At 39.6% G+C, this 20,196-nt stretch overlaps 2 protein-coding genes and 1 pseudogene across 2 annotated transcripts; all 3 read right to left on the bottom strand.

Annotated features, from left to right (window-relative positions):
* Positions 1-4,357: 4,357 nt before the first annotated feature.
* Positions 4,358-5,116, bottom strand: LOC102024940 (annotated as a pseudogene).
* Positions 5,117-5,171: 55 nt separating this feature from the next.
* Positions 5,172-6,113, bottom strand: LOC102024600 (olfactory receptor 4C15-like; the record flags this gene model as incomplete). Its single annotated transcript, XM_005408183.1, has 1 exon — positions 5,172-6,113. A coding segment is annotated over exon 1 (933 nt), but the record flags the coding sequence as incomplete, so codon positions are not given.
* Positions 6,114-17,688: 11,575 nt separating this feature from the next.
* LOC102024264 (olfactory receptor 4C15-like) lies at positions 17,689-18,627 on the bottom strand. Its single transcript, XM_013506519.1, has one exon. It carries the CDS (start codon positions 18,622-18,624, stop codon positions 17,689-17,691), a length of 936 nt encoding a protein of 311 aa, XP_013361973.1. The 5' UTR covers positions 18,625-18,627.
* Positions 18,628-20,196: the final 1,569 nt, after the last annotated feature.

The following is a 20,196-nucleotide window of genomic DNA, read 5'->3' as shown; positions in this document are numbered from 1 at the left end:
CTGGAATCCCAGTCTAGTGGGATATCAAGAAATTAATCTTGATTCTGTTGTTCAACCTGTGACTACCATCCCGACTCCTTAATATCTACTTCTATGTGTGTGCTGAAGAACTCTGCTGGTAAGAATTAGAACACTGAGGCTGGACACTTGCATGGTGGGAAGCAGATCTTCCACCACAAATCAGCCATACTCCAATATTCTGAAAGCTTTTCATCCTTTCCTTACCTTTAAGTCCAGGAAGCCTCAACGTTTCCAGTGCATTCGGGGTGGACTCCCTTTTCCTTCTGCTGTGGCTGACTTTCCAAACAGAGTCATTCCTACCTCCCTGAGCTGCAGCATTAGAGAATCTTTGCTTAATGAACATATTAGGAAATTCCACTTGTGCTAGATCTATGTCTGTTCTATCACTATTTCACACTCTTAATGATAGCATTACATATATTCCTGGATTTCTGTCTGAGTAAGTTAGAGAAGACAAATAGCTCTTTGGAGTGCAGCACACTTACTCATGTGTAACGTTTTGTACCTGAGTTGGGTTTCAGACAAAGAAGGAAAGAGATGTACTGGGACTGAGCCCTCAGTCTTGTCAGCATTGTAGTGTAGAGCTGTGAATTGTTAGCAAATGCCTCTGAGGAGACCGTTAAACAGTGCTGCCTCAGCTCACAAACGTAACTCCTTCCAGGATTGTGGAAAGACGGCCATGATTATGTTTGTCACCTGATGCAGTGCTTAAAAAAAATTACCAAATGGGAAAATGCCATTTTCCATTCGCAGCTCCTTCCCTCCCTTGTGAAACCAGGACCAGATTTCCACCTCCTGAGTCCAGCGTGCAGACATCAGCTTCTGTAGGTACTCTTTTCTGTGTCCATGCCTCTGAGCTGGGATGTGGATAACACTCTCCACATGAAGAAGGTGGAGATGTAGCTCATCTCTATAAAACGTCCATATTTTTTTGCCTGTCGGCAGCCAAAGGAAGGTAAAACAAATAAGAATCTCCTGTCCCAAGTGACTCCAGGGATGCCCGACTTTCTTCCAAGTTGCTATTTTCCTGAAAGGGGCACTAGCTGGCCCCTGGGAGAGGGAATCACCTTGGATAAGGGCCCCATTTTTAAAGGCTTGTTTTCCCTGCTTGGTTGCAGGTGGCACTTCGACTGGAGTTGGAGGTGTCTCTGTCACATGCACAGACTCATATTTCTCTCTGTTCCATTTTCTCAGTTCCCTCAGTCACCCAGTGATCAGTGCTAGAGCCCGGACCTCACCCATGCTTTGAATTTCTCATCTCTATAAGTTGTAACTACCTTGGAACTATTTCTATCTCTCTGTGTGAGCGGGGCTCGGCTCCATGCACAGTCTGAGTGGGGTGTTATCACAAAAGTGACACGTGAGGGATGACGGTGAGGGGAGCTGATTAAGACAGGAAGAATGGCTGCAGTGTCAGCTGAAGACTGGCTTCAGCCTGGAGCCTTCAGATGTCTAGGGCGTACACTGTATTCCGGAACTTGAGCAAGCGGAACCCCTTGGAACGAAGGGGACCCAGCCCGCTCTTCCTCCCATGACATTCACGTCCCGGCCATGGGGATGCTCTTGGGGGATGGGATGACACCTTGAGGGAACTTCCTATTTTCTATGGTGAATTTGTTCACAGAAAAGCAGGGCTGCAAGTTTTTAGCGGCCCAGACTCACAGCAGCAGGGCCTCGGGTGCACTTGCCTGCTGGAGAGAATTTGAACTAGATTCCATGGGGTCTACCTCTTTCCTCAGTCCCACACTCAGGGTCAAGTTGAAGTCTCCAGCCTTAATGTTCAGATCAAAAAATCACCTTCCCTCCCCTGTGTGTCTTGCTTCCTCATTTGACTTCTCAAAGTGGTGTTAGAGTTGCCATTCTAAAACTCCAGTCTAAGGACATCTAATCCCCTCACCTGTAGCACTTAATACACTTACGCTGTTTCCCCTGTCATCCCAGTCATTAAGTTTTAACGTGATCATTGGACCTTTGCAGCTCTTGGCTGTTTCTGCTGCTCCAGTCTCATGTTTACACGTCACCCTCACACTAACTTCGTGTCCAGCATGGGGCCTGGCACTCAGTGGGATTTCAGTACATGATCACCAAATGAAAGATGGATCAACAGCCACAGCCCTGGTGAACTGGAAAAGAAATGCAGTTCCAGGACTTTGTGGTCTTTTCCCTGTCCTAGGGACACTTGTCCAACCTCAGGCCTGCCTGCTCCACTGAGCCCTTTGTATCTCACAGGTGCCAGCTTTCATTTCTTTTTATCTCTAAGACCTTCTTAGTGATTTAAGACTAAATCACTAAGATGATTTAGTGTCATCTCCTAAATCTTTGTTGTACGTCCCTCCATGAGGTGTTCCTGGAACTTTGTCCATCACGGCATACACAACTCCAGTAATAATTTCCTACGCCCCCTTGGGAGATGCTCAGTCTGTGGGCTGAGCATGAACAACTCTGGTGTCTAGTCGCTGCTATGCCCCAAGAAATTGCCAGTGATCCTTGGCCAAAACCCATACGTGTATTGATGATGGAAATAATTGAATGATAATTATTTAATCCAAAAGTTGTTTTGTATCTAGAGTTTTGCAATTTTACAAGCAACTTTTAATAAAGAAATGAGGCCAAAAATTAACAGAAAATTCTGACATCAACAGACCATATTCATAGAATAATAATGCTTCCCCAAAGCCTCAGAGGAGCCCTCATTTCTTAAAGGGCCATATTAAATTCTCTTTAAGACTTAAAACATACTCGTAGCTGTGAACTCTGTAACAACGACAAACAATTTACAGAATCTCAAGGTGCAATGGCACGGGGTAAACACCCTCAACCCTAAAGGAAAGAAGGAGATGGAAGGAGTCAGAGCAAAGCAAGACTGACACCTAATGTGGCAAACTTTAAGCCCTGCAGCTCTTTATGCAGCCCGCAAGGCACATGGTAATAAATAGGAGTTGCAGAGCTCACCTTACTGTTGGTTGCAGCCTGCTGGCATTTCTCTTGGGTTCACTCTGATCATGCCCTGTGGATTTTCTCTGCAGATATTCACTTTCCTGGCATCTCTAACTTTGGAGTGCATTGTGCCTTTGATTTCCTTACCATAGATTCAGACTCTGACTCCTCAGGGAAATAAATGACCATCAACTTCACATGTAAAATCACAAGGGGTGCTAATGAACATTTTTAGATATTATGGACAGATAATCAACTACCATATATAATGCCCCCAGCAAAATTCTTATCCTGAAAATAATAATGACCATATCAGATTATTCATTCCTTCACTGCCTCTAGTGATCATGGGAATAAAGAATAAGGCTTGAAAAATTAGTCATACTGAGTTCTCACTCAGCACAGTATATACATTGAGGAAATTCCCTACTGTCAGGGTTTTTACAGAATAAAATGAGCATAACAGCAGGGCTTTCCTTTCTTGAGTTATATAGGCATTAATTCTTAATAGTAATATATTTTATTATTTAGTTTTTTTATTTTATTAAAAAAGCAAGATAAAATTTTATAGCAAAATAATAGGAGAATAACAATAGTTAATGGATTCTTATTAGCTTTAAAGTAGTTAATCAGTGCACAAAATACATGCAATACATTAATTATTTTAACTCTCCCCCTAACCTGTTCTGAAACTGTTTTATTGTAATTTTTACTTTTTCTCCCTAAAATAAAATTTTAAAAATGGGCTTATAAGATTCTCCAAACCATATTAGCACAAACCTTTCTTTTCAGTGAACTAAGAGGAACTCTTTGTATAATTACTTACTTTATTTTTAGTAGAAGGAATGCCTATAAATCTACTGACATAGGGCTGGGGATTTAACTCAGCAGCACAGGACCTGCCTGGCAAGTGCAAGGTCATGAGTTTGATTCCTGGTACTAGGAAAAAAACAAACCAAACCAAACCAAACCAAACAAAACAAAACAAAACAAAACAAAACAAATAATCTATCGACATAGATGAAGGCAGCAAAACTAAGCTGTGACTGGGTGGAATAGTCCAAATATGCAAAGAGTGGTCCTGGGTTACATTATCTAACTTTTATTCTGCACCAAAAATGCAAAATCTATGAATGAGAATATGTTTCTATATGACCTGTAGATATCTTTTTGTGAGAGCAATAAAAAATTGTCCTTTCGACCCTTCTATCTTTAAAATTAATGCTGGGTTCCAGAGACATTTATTTGTCACCTGATAGAACTCACCTACCAAAAGAATTCCTAATAACATTTTTCATCTGAACATTTCTTAGAGTATAGATCAGAGGATTAAACACGGGAGTCATCACGGTGTAGAAATCGGCAGCTGCTTTATCAATGGGGAGAGTCGTTGCAGGTCTCACACAAACGCGCAAGGCGCAAAGAACAAGACAAACATTGTGATGTGGGAGGCACAGGTGGAGAGGGCTTTCTGCCTTCCCGCCACACTGTGGGTCTTTAAGGAGAAGAGAATGAACACGTAGGAGTCCAGGAGAAACAGGAAATTTAACAGACAGATGAAGCCACCGTTGGCAGCAACGGAGAAACCCGAGTGCGGGTATCAGGGTGGGACAGCTTGGGCAGAGGGTTCTGACCACACATAAAGTGATCTATGACACTCGGGCCACAGAAAGGAAGTGGCAAGAAGAGGATCTGAATGCTTCCGTGAAGAAAGCCTCCCACCCACGACACTCCCACTAGCAGGCTGCACACTCTCCAGTTCGTGATGGTTGTGTAGTGCAGTGGCTTGCAGATGGCCACATAGAGGTAATAGGCCATCACAGTCAGCAGGACGACCTCAGCACCACCCATGAAATGTTCTGCAAAGACTTGAGCCATGCATGAATTGAAGAGGCTGGTCTTCTTTGCATGCAGTGAATCAGTAATCAGTTTCGAGGTATTCACTGAGGAGCAGCAGGCATCGATAAAAGAGAGATGGGCCAAGAAAAAGCACATGGGGGACTTCCGTAAGGCGCTGACAATGAGGGTGACAAGGATGAGGTTCCCAGTTGGAGTGAAAGTCTGGTCTCAAAGGGAACAGAGAATTGTCTGACACCCCCTACTGATGCTTTCTATACAAAACCATGTTGACTTCCTGAAAGGACATTAAATGAAGCATGTTCTCAATAACTATTGACTTTTTTGCACTTTATTTTTTATAAATGGAATATTTTTTTCTCATGAGAAATTACCATCAATTTCTTCCATGTTTTCCTCATGGCATTTTTTACTTCCTTATTCCTAAAAGTATAAATCAAAGGATTCAGCAAAGGAGGCAGCATGCAGTAAAAGAGCGCCACCATTTTCTCAAAGGAGAAGGCAGATGGAGGTCGTGTATATACAAAGATGCAGGGGACAAAGAATAAAACTACAACAGCAATGTGGGACCCACAGGTGGACAGAGCCTTCCTCTGCCCTTCAGAACTGTGCTTCCTCAGAGAGAACAAGATGACACCGTAGGAAACAAGCAACAGGGAGAAGATGATAATGCAGATGGACCCACTGTTGGCAATTGCCAAAAAGCCAAAGATGTGCGTGTCAGTGCAGGCAAGCTTCAGTAATGGGTACAGGTCACATATGAAATGGTCAATGACATTGGGGCCACAAAAGGGAAGCTGGAAAGTACAAAGAACTTGGGTGACAGAATGCAGGAAGCCCCCCGTCCAGGCTACACCCATCAGAGCATGACATTGCCTCCTGTTCATGATGGAAGAGTAGTGCAAGGGCTTGCAGATGGCCACGTAGCGGTCATAGGCCATGGCTGTGAGCACAATCACCTCCACCCCAGCAAAGAAGTGTCCAGCAAAGAGCTGCACCATGCAGCCTTCAAAGGAGATAGTGTTCCTTCCATAGAGGGAGTCAGCAATCACCTTCGGTATGATGACAGAAGAGACACATGCATCCAGGAAGGACAGGAAAGTCAAGAAGTAGTACATGGGGCATTCCAGCAGAGCAGGGCTGCAGACAACGGTCCCCACAATTAGCATGTTGCCCCAGATGGTTGCAATGTAGACAAACAAAAATATAACAAATACTACTTTCTGAATTTTTGGATTCTGTGAAAGTCCCAGGAGTACAAATTCAGTTACAAAGCTCTGATTTTGCATGACTTCCAAAGTAAAATAAAGAAGTCTAAATCCTGACTGTGTAATTTTCGTAGTATGACAGCAATTTACTTCAAGCAAATGTATAGTACTCTAGTCCCCCTCATTCAAACTCATGGTAACTGCATTTACTTGCATTGAGCACACATAACTAGAAATTTGGAAAAGGAGTGTTTACAATCCAGGCAGAATTGAAGTGTAAATAACTCACTGAATACTTTAGAATAGGCAGTGGTTTAATACGGAGAGAAGTTAATATGTCCACCTATAGATCCACATGATAAGGAAGAGAAACGGCTTCTAGTTCAAATGTCAGCTTGAGCCAGCGGCTTCCTGGAGTGAATTATTGAGAAGCATTCTGAAAATAAAACAAAGATACAGAAACCAAAAGAATGTAATTCATTAATCTTGCATGCCACTGACATCAAACAGTGAAGGCGAGCATGCCATGCTTTATCTAGAGACAGCCTAATCAACAAACAGAAGAAAATAATGCAGCTCAAGAGGTGACTGAAAACCATCAACTGTAGAAATCCTAACCTGAATGGGTCTTCAAATGAATTAATTCATTCTTTGCTAAGGAGAAACCATGGAGACATCTCTAAATGCATCCCACCCACCAACTTTGAATGGTGCTGAGGTTATTTTTTATTCACCATTTAAACATTAGAATAGTAATTCATAAAAATAATACTGTGTAACAATAATGTGTACTTCTGATTTTTCAACTGGTCACTAAGAGAAATAATGTAGGTAAGTACTTGTCAGGGCTTAATTTCTAGAAGCAGTGTATATTAGCTCTGTGACTCTACTCTGCTGATGGGATATTCATGCTCAAATATATCAAGGTTAAGTTCAGTTAAGTTGTTGAACAGATATGTGATTCAGTTTGTGACCTGGGAATTCTGTTCTCAGATTCAAGTTGTTTGAACCTTATGAACAGGAAAAGAGTGGAATTCTTCATTTCTAGCAAGAAACTTCCTGAAGTGGTGACCCTGTTTGAGGCTCCATACACCTGTAAGGAGTAAAGACATTGATTTGTGAATGTGTAAGACATCTCAATGAATTTTGTTTTGAAATTCTGTATCTTTTTTATTCTTTTTAAAATAAAAACGTATGGGAAGTGATCACCCCGTCCTCTACATGAGGATTTGGCAACAACCATGTAGATAAGGAAGAAAAACAACTTATTTTATATCAGCCAGAGTTTTGAGGTTTTACTATTCATTTGCCAACTACTCAAATGATGTGACCTCGTCGGATGGAGTGTCTCTCCTCAAGGTGTGTGTTTCACGTTTATACAACTTGCTTGTAAAGCGGAGGTGTTCATATATGTAGTACCTGCTCATGTCCCAGGACTATGATGAAGGCTGCATTTGAAAATGTAAAACTGATGCTCGTGATAAAGTGTCCTCATTCCCTCACCTTACAAATCATCCTCTTTACTCACAGAGGCTTTTGTGTAAGTCATCCAGCGATTATCCTTAAATTCATGGTGTCACTTTCCACAGATAGACAGGGCTGCATAGGAAGGTTCTATCCGCACCTATAACATTGAAACAGCATTTATGTTATGTGTATATAAGTGCATAAAACTATTATATATGCATATATGTGCATATATTTGTTAAAATAGAAGAATCAAATATGAAATGGTTTATTAAAAGAATTAAAATACCCTGATTTTATGCTCACCACTTAGAGTGAACTGTCAAATTACTTTAATTTTAATGAAATTAATAAATATACACTTGTGTACAACACATATCTGTGCTTTGTTTACTGCCAAGCATTCCTTTCCATTGTACTGTCAGGTTATTCCAAACCCGTGTATACGCTCTGAACACCATGTGCACTCACAAGCCATCAGCAAGAACATAAGAGTGTACAAGGAATTCCAAAACGTCACTGAATCTGTCATTGACCATCTTGTCTAGTGTAAAGAAGAACAGCACTGTGTGTTATCCCGTGGTTTTCAGCTGAGCCTAGGGCTGCAGGAAGGAACACAGGGAGAAATCAGGGAGCCCACAGGCTCCCGCTCTTGCTTCAGATGCTTCACTGTCAAAGAAACTAAACTGAGTGAGAGGTGAGAGGAAGGCACTGTTCTGTCATCATCTAAAAATCAGAAAAGTCATCCCTCCTCTTCTTTTCTCATGTCCTCAGAGCAATGCCACTGTATAACTGAATATTTTGCACATAAAAGAGCCCCCCCCTCTTCATTCAAACAAAAGGAATTTCCAAAATTACTGTCAGAGCTTTGCCAGTGGAGAGTCTAGGGTGTCCGTGGTGCATGACTGCAATATTCAGGGTTTTAAATCATTTAAATGTAATTGACACACATCCGATGTGTTTTCTTGGATTGAATCCTACATCAGAAAAAGGAAAGCGGTGATGAATTGGTGGAATCTGAATGAAATAAATCTGGAGCATTATGTATCAATATTCACTTACAGTCTTGAAGAACATACCTATAACAATGGAAGACGGTACTAACACAGGAAATGAAGTGCGTAGTACCAGGAACTTCCCATACTATCTTTGCAACTTTTCCGTTAGTCTAAATTTACTCCAAATGCAAAGTGACATAGAAAAAATATTATTCAGTTTCAGCTCTCAAAAATCCACCAATTCCAAGATTAGCATATAATAACCATGTTATGGGGCAAAGAACCACGCCTCATCAGGCTGACAGTGAGGGTCAAGGAGAATAATACCAACATGTTTTCACAGAAGAAACCAAAACGAACACACAAAATATCACCTAAAGCACCATTTACACAAACATTGTGAAGTGGAAACGTGATACATGACATTAATGTGTCTAATTGAAATCATGCCTTTAAAAAAATATCCCCACTCCACATTCTACTGAAATTGTATCACCCATGGAAAACTTGAAAAAGGCTAATTTATTATTTTCCATAATTATACATACGTTTGTACTCCATATCATTAACCCCAGCCCTGAAACTGTATTGCAAAAGCGAACTGCTGTGGAATATTTCATATGTGAAGATTTTACACTGTCATATGTACTAGTAAATAGTCTAAAATATTCAAAAATAGAAAGATGCTATTATAAATAAGAATTTTACAGACTATATCACTACTGTTATGAAGAAAACATTACTATTATGAGGATTTAGAAAATGAACCACTTGCATTTTGTTATGTGAGAAAAACTGAAACATAGTACTAATAACGCTCCCTACTGGTTTGCATCTTTAAATAGGATTTTAAAGTGTAAGAGAGAATATATAAAATGATTACAAATAGAAATTTGTAATATATAATATATATATGTTATTGTTTTAAGAGTATTTAGAATTGCACATGAATTTAAAGCACAGGACCCAATTGTCCATTCTCTAAAGTTCAGGAAAGGGATGTGAAGTTGGAGGGAATCTCTTTCATAGGTGGACAAGGCCAGCAAGTCACAGAATCTGATATTCTCCATCTAGCCAGGTGTGTGGTGCACATCTGCAATCCCAGCTCCCTAGGAGGCAGAGAGAAGAGCACAGCAAGCTGCAGCCCACTCTGGGCTATGGAGCAACTCAGCACCTTCGTGAAGCTCAGTCTCAAAATAAAAATAAAAAAGGCTAGGATGGAGCTCAGCATGAAGGTCCTGGTGTCAGCTCCTAGCACTGATGAAATAAATAAATAAACTACTGCGAACTGTCCAGTAATAGCCATAACTTGGACGTGCCTCTCCTCATCTGCCATGCTTTTACTTTGACATCAATTTGAAATTCTCGTTCTTCCATAGAAAGCAGCTGATTCTGTCTACTCTGAGAGCCATTGGCCACAATACTCGGGGTTGCGCTGTTTCTCAGGTTCTGCTCCACAAGGGGTCACGGGCACTGGATCATCCGGGGATGCGATCTTCAGAGATTTTTCTCCCTGGGCCCCAGTCCTCATACTGCCCAGTGTTCCTATCCTATTAGTTTGAGCAATAAAATTACTTCCAGTACCTTTCATTCTGAAAAGAAAGGGATTTTCTTTTCAAATTTAAAATAAATATATATATTTATAATATTTAATCCTACAAAAAGATTAGTAGGGTTGTCATTTTAAGTAACATTTTGTAACTATATTTAATCAACAAAATGTATGCATGTGTGCCTATTATTCACATTTGCATCTGTTTTTCTGAATGAATGTTATAATCCTCAATAAAAATGATAAAATCCTTCTTGCAATTACCCTCACAGGTTTCTTAAATACACCATAATTTGCATCTGATATTGTTATGCTGTGATAAACACTTATTGTATTTTTTTTTCCAGTACTGGGAATCGAACTCACGACCTTGGGCTTGCCGGGCAGGTGCTGTGCCACTGAGCTAAACCCCCAGCCCCAATAAACACTTATTAATTCTTTAATTTTCACAGAGCACATTCCTTTTCCAGACAACCTGGAGATATTTTCTGCTCAGATTTCAAATCATTTTTCACCACTCAATATCCACTAATATTATGCATTAGATTAGATAGTCCAATCTCTAAGATAGATAGATTGATAGGTGATCAATAGATAGAACATAAATAGATAGATAATAAATTCTAGAATTTGAAAAAAGGCTTTTTCTCTTTTCTACTGTTGTCCTTCTTGATGAATGCCTCAGCCTTTTCTTTCCTGCTATCTCAATAATTTAACTTATTTTAAGAGATAAAGACACTTAAATTCTCCTAAACGGTTATGAGGAAGGAATCTGAGGCTATTTATAACATGAAACGCACATAGGGAAAATTGAATACAGTTATGATCAGGTGTCTCTTTTCTGTGTCCTGAGTCACTATTCAGTATCTTGCAATTTTCTAATATTTCTTTTATGAGTGTACTATTATGCAAACAAAAAATAAAAATAATATGATGTTTTATAAATCAAAAAATATTACTTGATGAATAACTCTGCAACTGGCACTCCAGTTCTTATGCTCATCATGCTAATACACCGCTGTTCAGACACAATGTCACAAAATGCTTTTCCGTAACTGCATTCGTGGAAATGCCTGAGAACAAGTGATGAATGTAAACATACTGAGAAAAACAACCGGCTCCAATAAGGCAAGCACGGACAAATAAACACCACACGTTCTCAGTGGAAGCCAGAGACATTGATCTCAGAGAAGAGAGTAAAATCATGGTTACCAGAGGCTAGAAAAGTTGCATGAAGGAGGAACAGAGGGTGCTTAAATGATACAGGAGTGCAATTGGGTAGAAAGAATGACTTCTAATGCGCTACATTACTGTAGGTTAACAAGGGTTGGAAACAATTAACTGTATATTTCAAAATCTAAAACAGATTACTTGAAGTTTTCCCAACAGAAATTAGTAAGTACTTGAGGTGATGGACAGATCAATTACCTTGGTCTGATCACTGTACGCGGTATACATATATGGAAATATCACACTGTATCCCATCAGTGGGCTCAATCATTATGTATATATTAAAATAGAAAGTGAAAAAATTCAGTGAGCCATATAAATGAAGATCCATGTATCTGCAGGAATAGTCCAAATTCATTGGTGGGAAGACTCAATAAATTGTAAAGTCTCCCGTTCATACACAGAAATATGCGCATTGATGCATTTTTCATTTGTCTGGATTTTCCTTGAAAATGAAAAGCTAAACATCCTTCTGATCTCATTAATCTAAGATTAACATGTATGCCAAAACATTCCCCAAAACAAAAGGGACCAACTTGCTAGAACAGCTGCTATTCACTGAACATTTCTTATGTGTCCACTGTTATTTGCTTCCATATTCCTTTCTCTTGTCAGAATCACAATGCTCATTAAAGATGAAGGTTATGTAATTAGACCAAGTGTCTGTGGTTGCTGATCAAATCATGTATTGCGTTGAATTTAGTAACTAGAACACATCACTTTTTTAAGAGCTTCACCAAAATTTGACACCTTCTCTGAATGTGAACAAAAGTGAATTTGTAAATTAGAAGTCTCACCGTGCATCACTCCTTGAATAGTCTGTGGACTCCACGAATTATTCTCTGCAGAGAAAAGCATCTCTCCAGAATGTGAGGTTTCTAGCTTTTCTTCTCCATCTAAAAGAGAGATAAAGCCGGGTGTGGTGGCGCATGCCTGCCTGTAATACCAGCACTCGGGAGGCTGAGGCAGGAGGATCCTTAGGAGTTCAAGACCAGCCTGGGCTACAGAGTGAGCTCAAGGCCAGTGTAAACTTCAGAGTGAGACCCTGTCTCAAAAAATAAAAAAAATAATAAAAAAAAAATAAAAGAGAGATAAAGAGGATTTTTGGCAGTGGAGTTAGAGAATTTTCCTAGACCTTATAAAGTGCTTTTGACAGTATGTTCTCAGGAGAAAAGGTAAATCAAGAAGCCAAAGTTTCTTCCCCATTTTCAGCTGAAAGTAGTGTTCCTGAGAGATCAGATACCTCTAGAATGGCCTCCTAGTTCTCCCCAGGGTTTTGGAATTTTCCACTAGCATGATTGTCCGAGATAATTTTCTGTGGCTTCATTTTCTCAAGTGTTCACAAAACGTTATATCCCCAAACAACTGGGACATTCAGAAGCAGCACTTTTTTTCTTGTTTTACTTCTCTTGGGTCAATGAAAGATGCTTTCATCTCCCATCAAAACACGTAATTCAACTGTGTTTAAAGGAAGATAGCTTTAGCATACTTGCTGAATAATAGATATGAATTCTATGACAATAAATCCATCTACCACTGTATGAGGAAATGTGTATAATTTTGAACCTAGGGTAGCAAGTACCGCTTACCAAAAAAAACCTATCTGATGAAAAAATATATAAAGAGGTATATTCTACTTAACTCGTGAATGATATTCCATTCCTCACAAACACTATGTTCTATGTATCCATTTATATGTTAGTGGGCACCTAGGCTGATTCTGAATCCTGGCTGTTATGAATTGTGCCCCAACACCCAGGGATGTGCAGGTATCTTCATAGCATGCTGACTTCACTTGCCTTGGCGATGCACCGGAGTTTATAGTTCAGTCATGAGGTACTTTTATTTTTTGGAGCAAGCTCCATACTGATTTCCACAGTTGTGGTACTAATTTGCATTCCCACCAGCTTCTATAGATGATCCCCCACACTCCTATGCTCATCAGCATTGGTTGTTTCCTGTATTTATCATGATAGCCGTTTTGACTGAGTGAGATGGAATCTCAAGGCAGTTTTCCTTTGCACTTCCCTAAGAGCTAAAGTTGTTGAATTTTTTTCATAGTATTTGGGAACTGTTTGTTCAGTTTGTTTGCTCATTTTTATTGAATTATTTGATGTTTTGGTACTCACTCTTTTGAGTTCTTTATATATTCAAGATAGTAATCATCTGTCCAAGGAGTAGCTGGCATATATTTTTCTCTTTCTATAAACTGACTCTTCACTTGTTTTATGGCCTAAAGTACAGTCTATTTTGTAAAAGTTCAATGAGTCTTTAAAAAGAATATGAATTCTGCAATTGTTTAGGCATCTATTAAATCAAATTCACCTATGCTTTAGTTTAGGGGTCCTTTGTTGAACATTTTTTTTCTGGATGACATATGTATTGGGTACAGCAAAGTAATGAAGTCACATAGTGTTATTGTATTTCAGCCTTTCTGTGTCACTAATCTAGTAGTGTTTGTTTTATGAAATTAAGCACACTGATGTTTAATGCATGCATATTTTTTATGTTTTCTTTGTGGATTGTTCCCTCTACTAATATGTGGTGACTTCTTTTGTCTCTTCTATTTTGACGTGACATGAGCTTTGTCAGATGCAAGTATAGCTACTTCTTCCTGCCCTCAGGTCACATTTTCAGGGCATACCCCTTTCCATCCTTTCATCTCAAGTCCATGTCTGTCTCTGCACTCAGAGCTGGTAGCGTCACAACCTGCAGTAACCTGGCTGCTGCTCAAGCTGGCAGCAGTCCAAGGTGTCCACTGCGTGATGTTTGTTTTACCAGCACGCAAAATACAGAAGTTGTGGCCTCACGTCTGTTTACACAGAATTCAAAAGAAGGCATGGAGGCCAAGCAAGAGAGCCCCATGAAGATATTTATACTTAACCATAATCCCCTTTTGATATACTCTTTTGTATAGTGGGTAGCAAAGGTCACTTTCACATATAAAACATTAATTCACTCAGTACAATTTATTAAAAAGAACTTTTTTTCTCCATTGGCATGCTTTTCACCTTTATCCAAAAACACTCCACCCTATCTTTGCAGTCAACTCTGTGCATTTCTGGTCCTCCTTTATTAAGAATTTTTGTACTTGTCTCAAAACTCAATATTTAAAAGTCACAATGACAATGGTACACCTGAGATCACTTATCAGGAACCTAGGAACTACTGTGTCAGTGACAGTTCTGTCGCTGAAACAAAATACCTGATGTATGCAATTTAAAGACACAAAGGTTTATTTGGGCTTAGTTTTATAGGATTCAGGTCATGGTTGGTTGGCTTGAAGCTAGACATTACATGGCTGAGAACCACTGTTCACTCATGAAGCAGAGAAAGTGGGAAAGAGCCAGAGAGAAAAAGGAACAGGGAAAATATACAACCTTCAAAGCCACACCGCAGTGACCTGCTTCATTCCATTAGTTCCCACCACCTAATAAGCGCATAAAGCTTATAAACCCATGGATGGCTGGATCCAGTTGATGAATGCAGTAACCTATGTTAAGTCACTTCCGAAAGCTCCACCTCAGGAAAGAATCACGACTGACCAGAGGCAGAAGTGTTCAGGTGATGCACAGAGCCTGCTCACCAAGAAATACAGGTCCTCAAACAGGTAGAGAACAGAAAACCTAATGCGAAGGAACCTTGAAGGAGAAGCCGACCAGATGAATGCCAGCGTGCGGGTATTTAGTAAAGGAGGTCAGACCAGTCATTGACGGCAGCACTGCTGACATCTCAGATCTGGGGAGCATGGCATCTGGCACAAGGTCTAAACCCTCGGGGAGGAAATTACCTGAGTAGTGGCTGCCACATTGCTGTGACTGGTGCCCAGTCTAGTAATCATCACCCAGTACACACCTGTCTTATCTGCCTTCTCATTGGGACAACAAAGCCAACAAATGAGATATTCACGGGTCAGGGCAGGAAAGAAACTAAAAGCCAGGGAGTCACTGAGGATGCAGTGAATGAGCTCAGACTGCGAAGCTGTTGGAAAAGAAAGAACAAGTGCGCTGTCTTGTAGGGCCCCAGAAACACATCCTGAGAGATAAGTGCTGGAGCATTTCAAAGGGGTGGACGGAGGTTTCAATTCCCGTGATCCACAGGAGGACAAAGGACTTTGAAGCAGTTCCAGACTAGACAAACATGGATATGCAGATATCTCCATGGTGTGCTGACTTCAGTTCCCTTAGCGATATAACAGAGAGTTCCGTAGCTCTGTCATAAGGTACTTTTACCATTTGTTTTTTCAGGAAACTCCATACTGATTTCCACAGCGGCTGTACTAATGTATGTTCCCAACACTTCTGCAGATGCCTCTGCATCCTTAATACTGACAAGCACTTGTTATTTCCTTGATGATAACTGCCTTTCGACTGAGTGAGATGAAATCTCCATGTAGTTTTTATTTGTATTTTCCTGAGAGCTAAAGGTGTGAAATTTTTCATCATATAATAATTAGCCAATTATATTTCTTTTTTTTTTGGGTGCGGTTTATTCCCTTTATTTATCTTTTTATTGAGTTACTTGGTGTTTTGGTAGTCACTCTATTGAGTCCTATATGTATTCAAGATACTGAGCCTCTGTCCGAAGAGTTGCTGACAAAGATTTTCTCCCTTTCTGTGGACTGTCTTTTCACTCTGTGGGGTGTTGCCTTTACTGTACAGAAGCTTTGTAAGTTGCTGTTTCTCATGTTTTGTTAGCACATGTTTTTGATACATAATGAATGCATTCATTGTGGGGACTTGTTACTTGCCCTTAACATACCTTAATCCTTTTCACTTTCCCTCCCTCTCCCCACATTTCCAGAACACCTTCTTATCTACAGGACCACCTTCCTGTTGTGTATTATCTCTCTTTTATTTTGCTCCTTCCATTATTTATGCTTTAGGATTCTCATCTCAGAGAGACCATGTGGCATTTAACATTCTGTGTCTGAGTTAGTTCACCTCGCAGGATGGTTGATGCCTTCCCTGTTTCCATTCTTCCTATGATCCCCTGAGTTACTGGAGTGCTGCGCAGGGCGCCGTCACCTGTGCCCGTATCTTGAAGTGCTTTTCTTCAATCAGCCCCAAAGCTTCAAGTTCATACTGAGGTCTTCGATCCACTTTGAGTTGATTTTTCATACAGAGTAAGGAATAAGGATCTCGTTTCAGCCCTACACACATATAAATCCAGTTTTTCTGGGCACCATTTGTTGGACAGTCTGTCTTATTTCCAATGTATATATTTGGCAACTTTTTGGAGAATCACATAGCTGTAAAAGCACAGGTTCACTTCTGGATCCTCTAGTCTATGCCAGTGTTCTGCCTACTTTTATTCCAATACACTGCCTGCTTTGTAGTACATTCTGAAGTAAGGAATTCTGTTATTTCTAACATTGTACTCTTTTGTAAAGAATGGCTTTGCTTTTCTGTTCTCATATGAATTTAGGGTTATTGTTTTCTAGTTCTGTCAAGAATGTTATTGACGTTTTATGGGCATTGCATGACATTGATGGATGATTTCAATAATTGGCCATTTAACCAAAATTAACAAAACTTAGTTCAGCTGATCTGTGAACTCCTTCCAGTTTGTTCTTCATTTTCACTTCACTGTTATGTAAATTTTGTTGTAAATGTCACTTGCCTCTCTGTTTACACCTATTCCTAGGTACTTTATATTTTGCTATGACTGTGGATAGAATTGTTTTCCTGATTTCTTTGTCAGTATGACTATTGATTTTTAATGTTAATGTTCTATTATTCCACTTTAATGAATTTATCATATCTAAAATTCTTCTGGGGAGATTTAGAGATCTTCTATGGACAAGATCATATCATCTCCAGATAATAATTTGAAATTTTTTTCATTATTTATTTCCCTGTTATTTCTTTCCCTTGCCTGTTTGCTCTAGTTAAAATATCAAATACAGTGGTACATTGAATTTAACTCTTTCTGTGATTCTGGTCACAAACCAAATTGGATGAGAAATGAATCAAATTTCCCCATAAGGTCAACATTAAACCTAATCATCGAAATTGATTCAGTTCCCCTCCAATTGGGTTTGTGACCAGAATAGTGGGAAGATTTAAGTTCATGAGCCAAGATATCACTGTACATTATTCAATACGGGTGATAAAAATGGCATCTATGTGATATTCCTTGGATTCAGAGGAAATACTTTAAGTTTTCCCTCAAATTAAATATGACTTCTTCAACATCAATTGAGATGGCCCTGTGATATTTATTCCTGTGATTATTATTTTGTTTATGTGGTGAATTACATCCATGTATTTGCATATGTTTAGTACTACTTGCATTCATGGAATGCAATTAACTAGATCATTGTGTAAGATATGTTTAAGGTGTTGATAAATTTGTTTTGTAAGCATTCTACAAAATATTTTTTAATCTACATCCCTTAGGAACATTAGTCACTTTTTTATTTTTTACCAGAACGTACCAGCAATCTCTTCCATACTTTTCTCATGGTATTTTTCACTTCCTTATTCCTAAAAGTATAAATCAAAGGATTCAGCAAAGGAGGCAGCATGCAGTAAAAGAGCGCCACCATTTTGTCAAAGGAGAAGGCAGATGGAGGTCGTGCATATACAAAGATGCAGGGGACAAAGAACAAAATCACAACAGCAATGTGGGACCCACAGGTAGACAGAGCCTTCCTCTGCCCTTCAGAACTGTGCTTCCTCAGAGAGAACAAGATGACACCATAGGAAATGAGCAACAGGGAGAAGATGATAATGCAGATGGACCCGCTGTTGGCAATCACCAAAAGGCCAAAGATGTGTGTGTTGGTGCAGGCAAGCTTCAGCAATGGGTACAAGTCACATATGAAATGGTCAATGACATTGGGGCCACAAAAGGGAAGCTGGAAAGTACAAAGAACTTGGGTGACAGAATGCAGGAAGCCCCCCGCCCAGGCTACACCCATCAGAGCATGACAGAGCCTCCTGTTCATGATGGAAGAGTAGCGCAGGGGCTTGCAGATGGCCACGTAGCGGTCATAGGCCATGGCTGTGAGCACAATCACCTCCACCCCAGCAAAGAAGTGTCCAGCAAAGAGCTGCACCATGCAGCCTTCAAAGGAGATAGTGTTCCTTCCATAGAGGGAGTCAGCAATCATCTTTGGTGTGGTGACTGAAGAAACACATGCATCCAGGAAGGACAGGAAGGCCAAGAAGTAGTACATGGGGCATTCCAGCAGAGTGGGGCTGCAGACAACAGTCCCCACAATTAGCATGTTGCCCCAGATGGTTGCAATGTAGACAAACAAAAATATAACAAATACTATTTTCTGAACTGTTGCATTCTGTGAAAGTCCCAGGAGGACAAATTCAGTTACAAGGCTCTGATTTTGCATGACTTCCACAGGAAAGGTGAAACTTAAATGCTCATCATGAACTTCTGGTATTATGGGAACAATTTTCTTCAAACAAGTTTGCAGTACTATAGTCAACCACATTCAATCTCATCTTTAGTTCTTTTACTTTCAGTGAGCACACATACTCAGAAATGTGCTCAAGGAGTATTTAGAGCCCAGGCAGAACTGAAGGGTAAATAATTGATTGACTACTTTAAAATAGACAGAGGTTTAATATGGAGAGAGAAGCACATGCACATTGATAAAGATACGTATTACCTGTTCATGTCCCAGGACTATGACGAAGGTCACATTTGAAAATGTGAAACTGATGCTCATTACAAATTGCCCTCAGTCTCTTACCTTACAAATCATCCTCTTTATTCACAGAGGGTTTCATGTAACTCATCCAGCGATTATCTTTGAATTCGTGATGTCACATTCCACGGGTAGACATGACTGCACAGGATGGTCTGATCCTCACCTGTATCATTGAAATGACATTTATGTATTCCTATGTAAGTGCATGAAACTATTACATATGCATAGGTGAGCCAAATATAATGTGGTTTATTATAAGAATAAAATGAGCTGAAATTATGCCTAACATTTAGAGTAAATAGATCAATTTGTAAATTTTAATGAATTTAATAAATATACTTTGGTGTACAACTAATATCTCTTCTTTTGTTTACTTCCAAACATTCCTTTCTGTTGTATTGTCAGGTTTATTCCAAATCTGTGTGTACACTCTGAACACTATTTACTGAATTTATTGACAAGCCATTGCATAACTGAAATATTTTACACATAAAAGAGCCACCCCTTCTTCATTCAAATAAAGTGAATTTCCAAAATTACTCTTAGAACTTTGCCAGTGGAGAATATACGGTGGCCATGCTGCATGATGGCAATGCTCAGGCTTTTAAATCATTTAAATGCAATTGTCCCACTCCGATGAGTTTTCTTGGGTTGACTCCTACACCAGAAAAGGAAAGCAGTGATGAACTGGTGAAATCTGAAGGAAATAAACCTGGAGAACTGTGTATCAATATTCACTTCATAGTCTTGAAGAACAGACCTGTCATAATGGAAGATGGTAATATTGAAGGAAATGCAGTGCCTAGCACCAGGAACTTCCTATAACATCTTTACCATGTTTTTATTAACCTAAATTTACTCCAAATGGAAAATGACATAGAAAAAAATGTTACTCAGTTTCAGCTCTCAAAAATCCACCAACTCCAAGATTGTCATGTAATAACTGTGTCTTGGGACAAAGAACCACGCCTCAACAGGCTGACAACAGGATCAAGGAGCATAATACAAACATGTTTTCACAGAAGAAACCAAAAGGTATGCACAAAATGTCATGTAGAGCATCATCTACATAAACAATGTGAAGTGGAAACGTGAAACAACAACATTAATGTGTCTAATTGAAATCATGCTTTTAAGAAAATATCCCCACTCCATCTACTAATGAAATTGATTCACTCTCAGAAAAATTAGTTTATTACTCCATAATCATACACATTTGCACCCTATACCATTAACCTCAGCACAAAAAAA

This window comes from Chinchilla lanigera, unplaced genomic scaffold (assembly GCF_000276665.1).
Source record: "Chinchilla lanigera isolate Chin_1 unplaced genomic scaffold, ChiLan1.0 scaffold00110, whole genome shotgun sequence".
Taxonomy (NCBI): domain Eukaryota; kingdom Metazoa; phylum Chordata; class Mammalia; order Rodentia; family Chinchillidae; genus Chinchilla; species Chinchilla lanigera.
Note: the sequence above shows the minus strand (reverse complement) of the source record. Positions and strands in the feature narration are given on the sequence as shown.

Bases quoted from the DNA above. Each gene is read 5' to 3' on its own strand.
- LOC102024264 (XM_013506519.1), bottom strand. From the start codon at position 18,624: ATGCAAAATCAGAGCCTTGTAACTGAATTTGTCCTCCTGGGACTTTCA.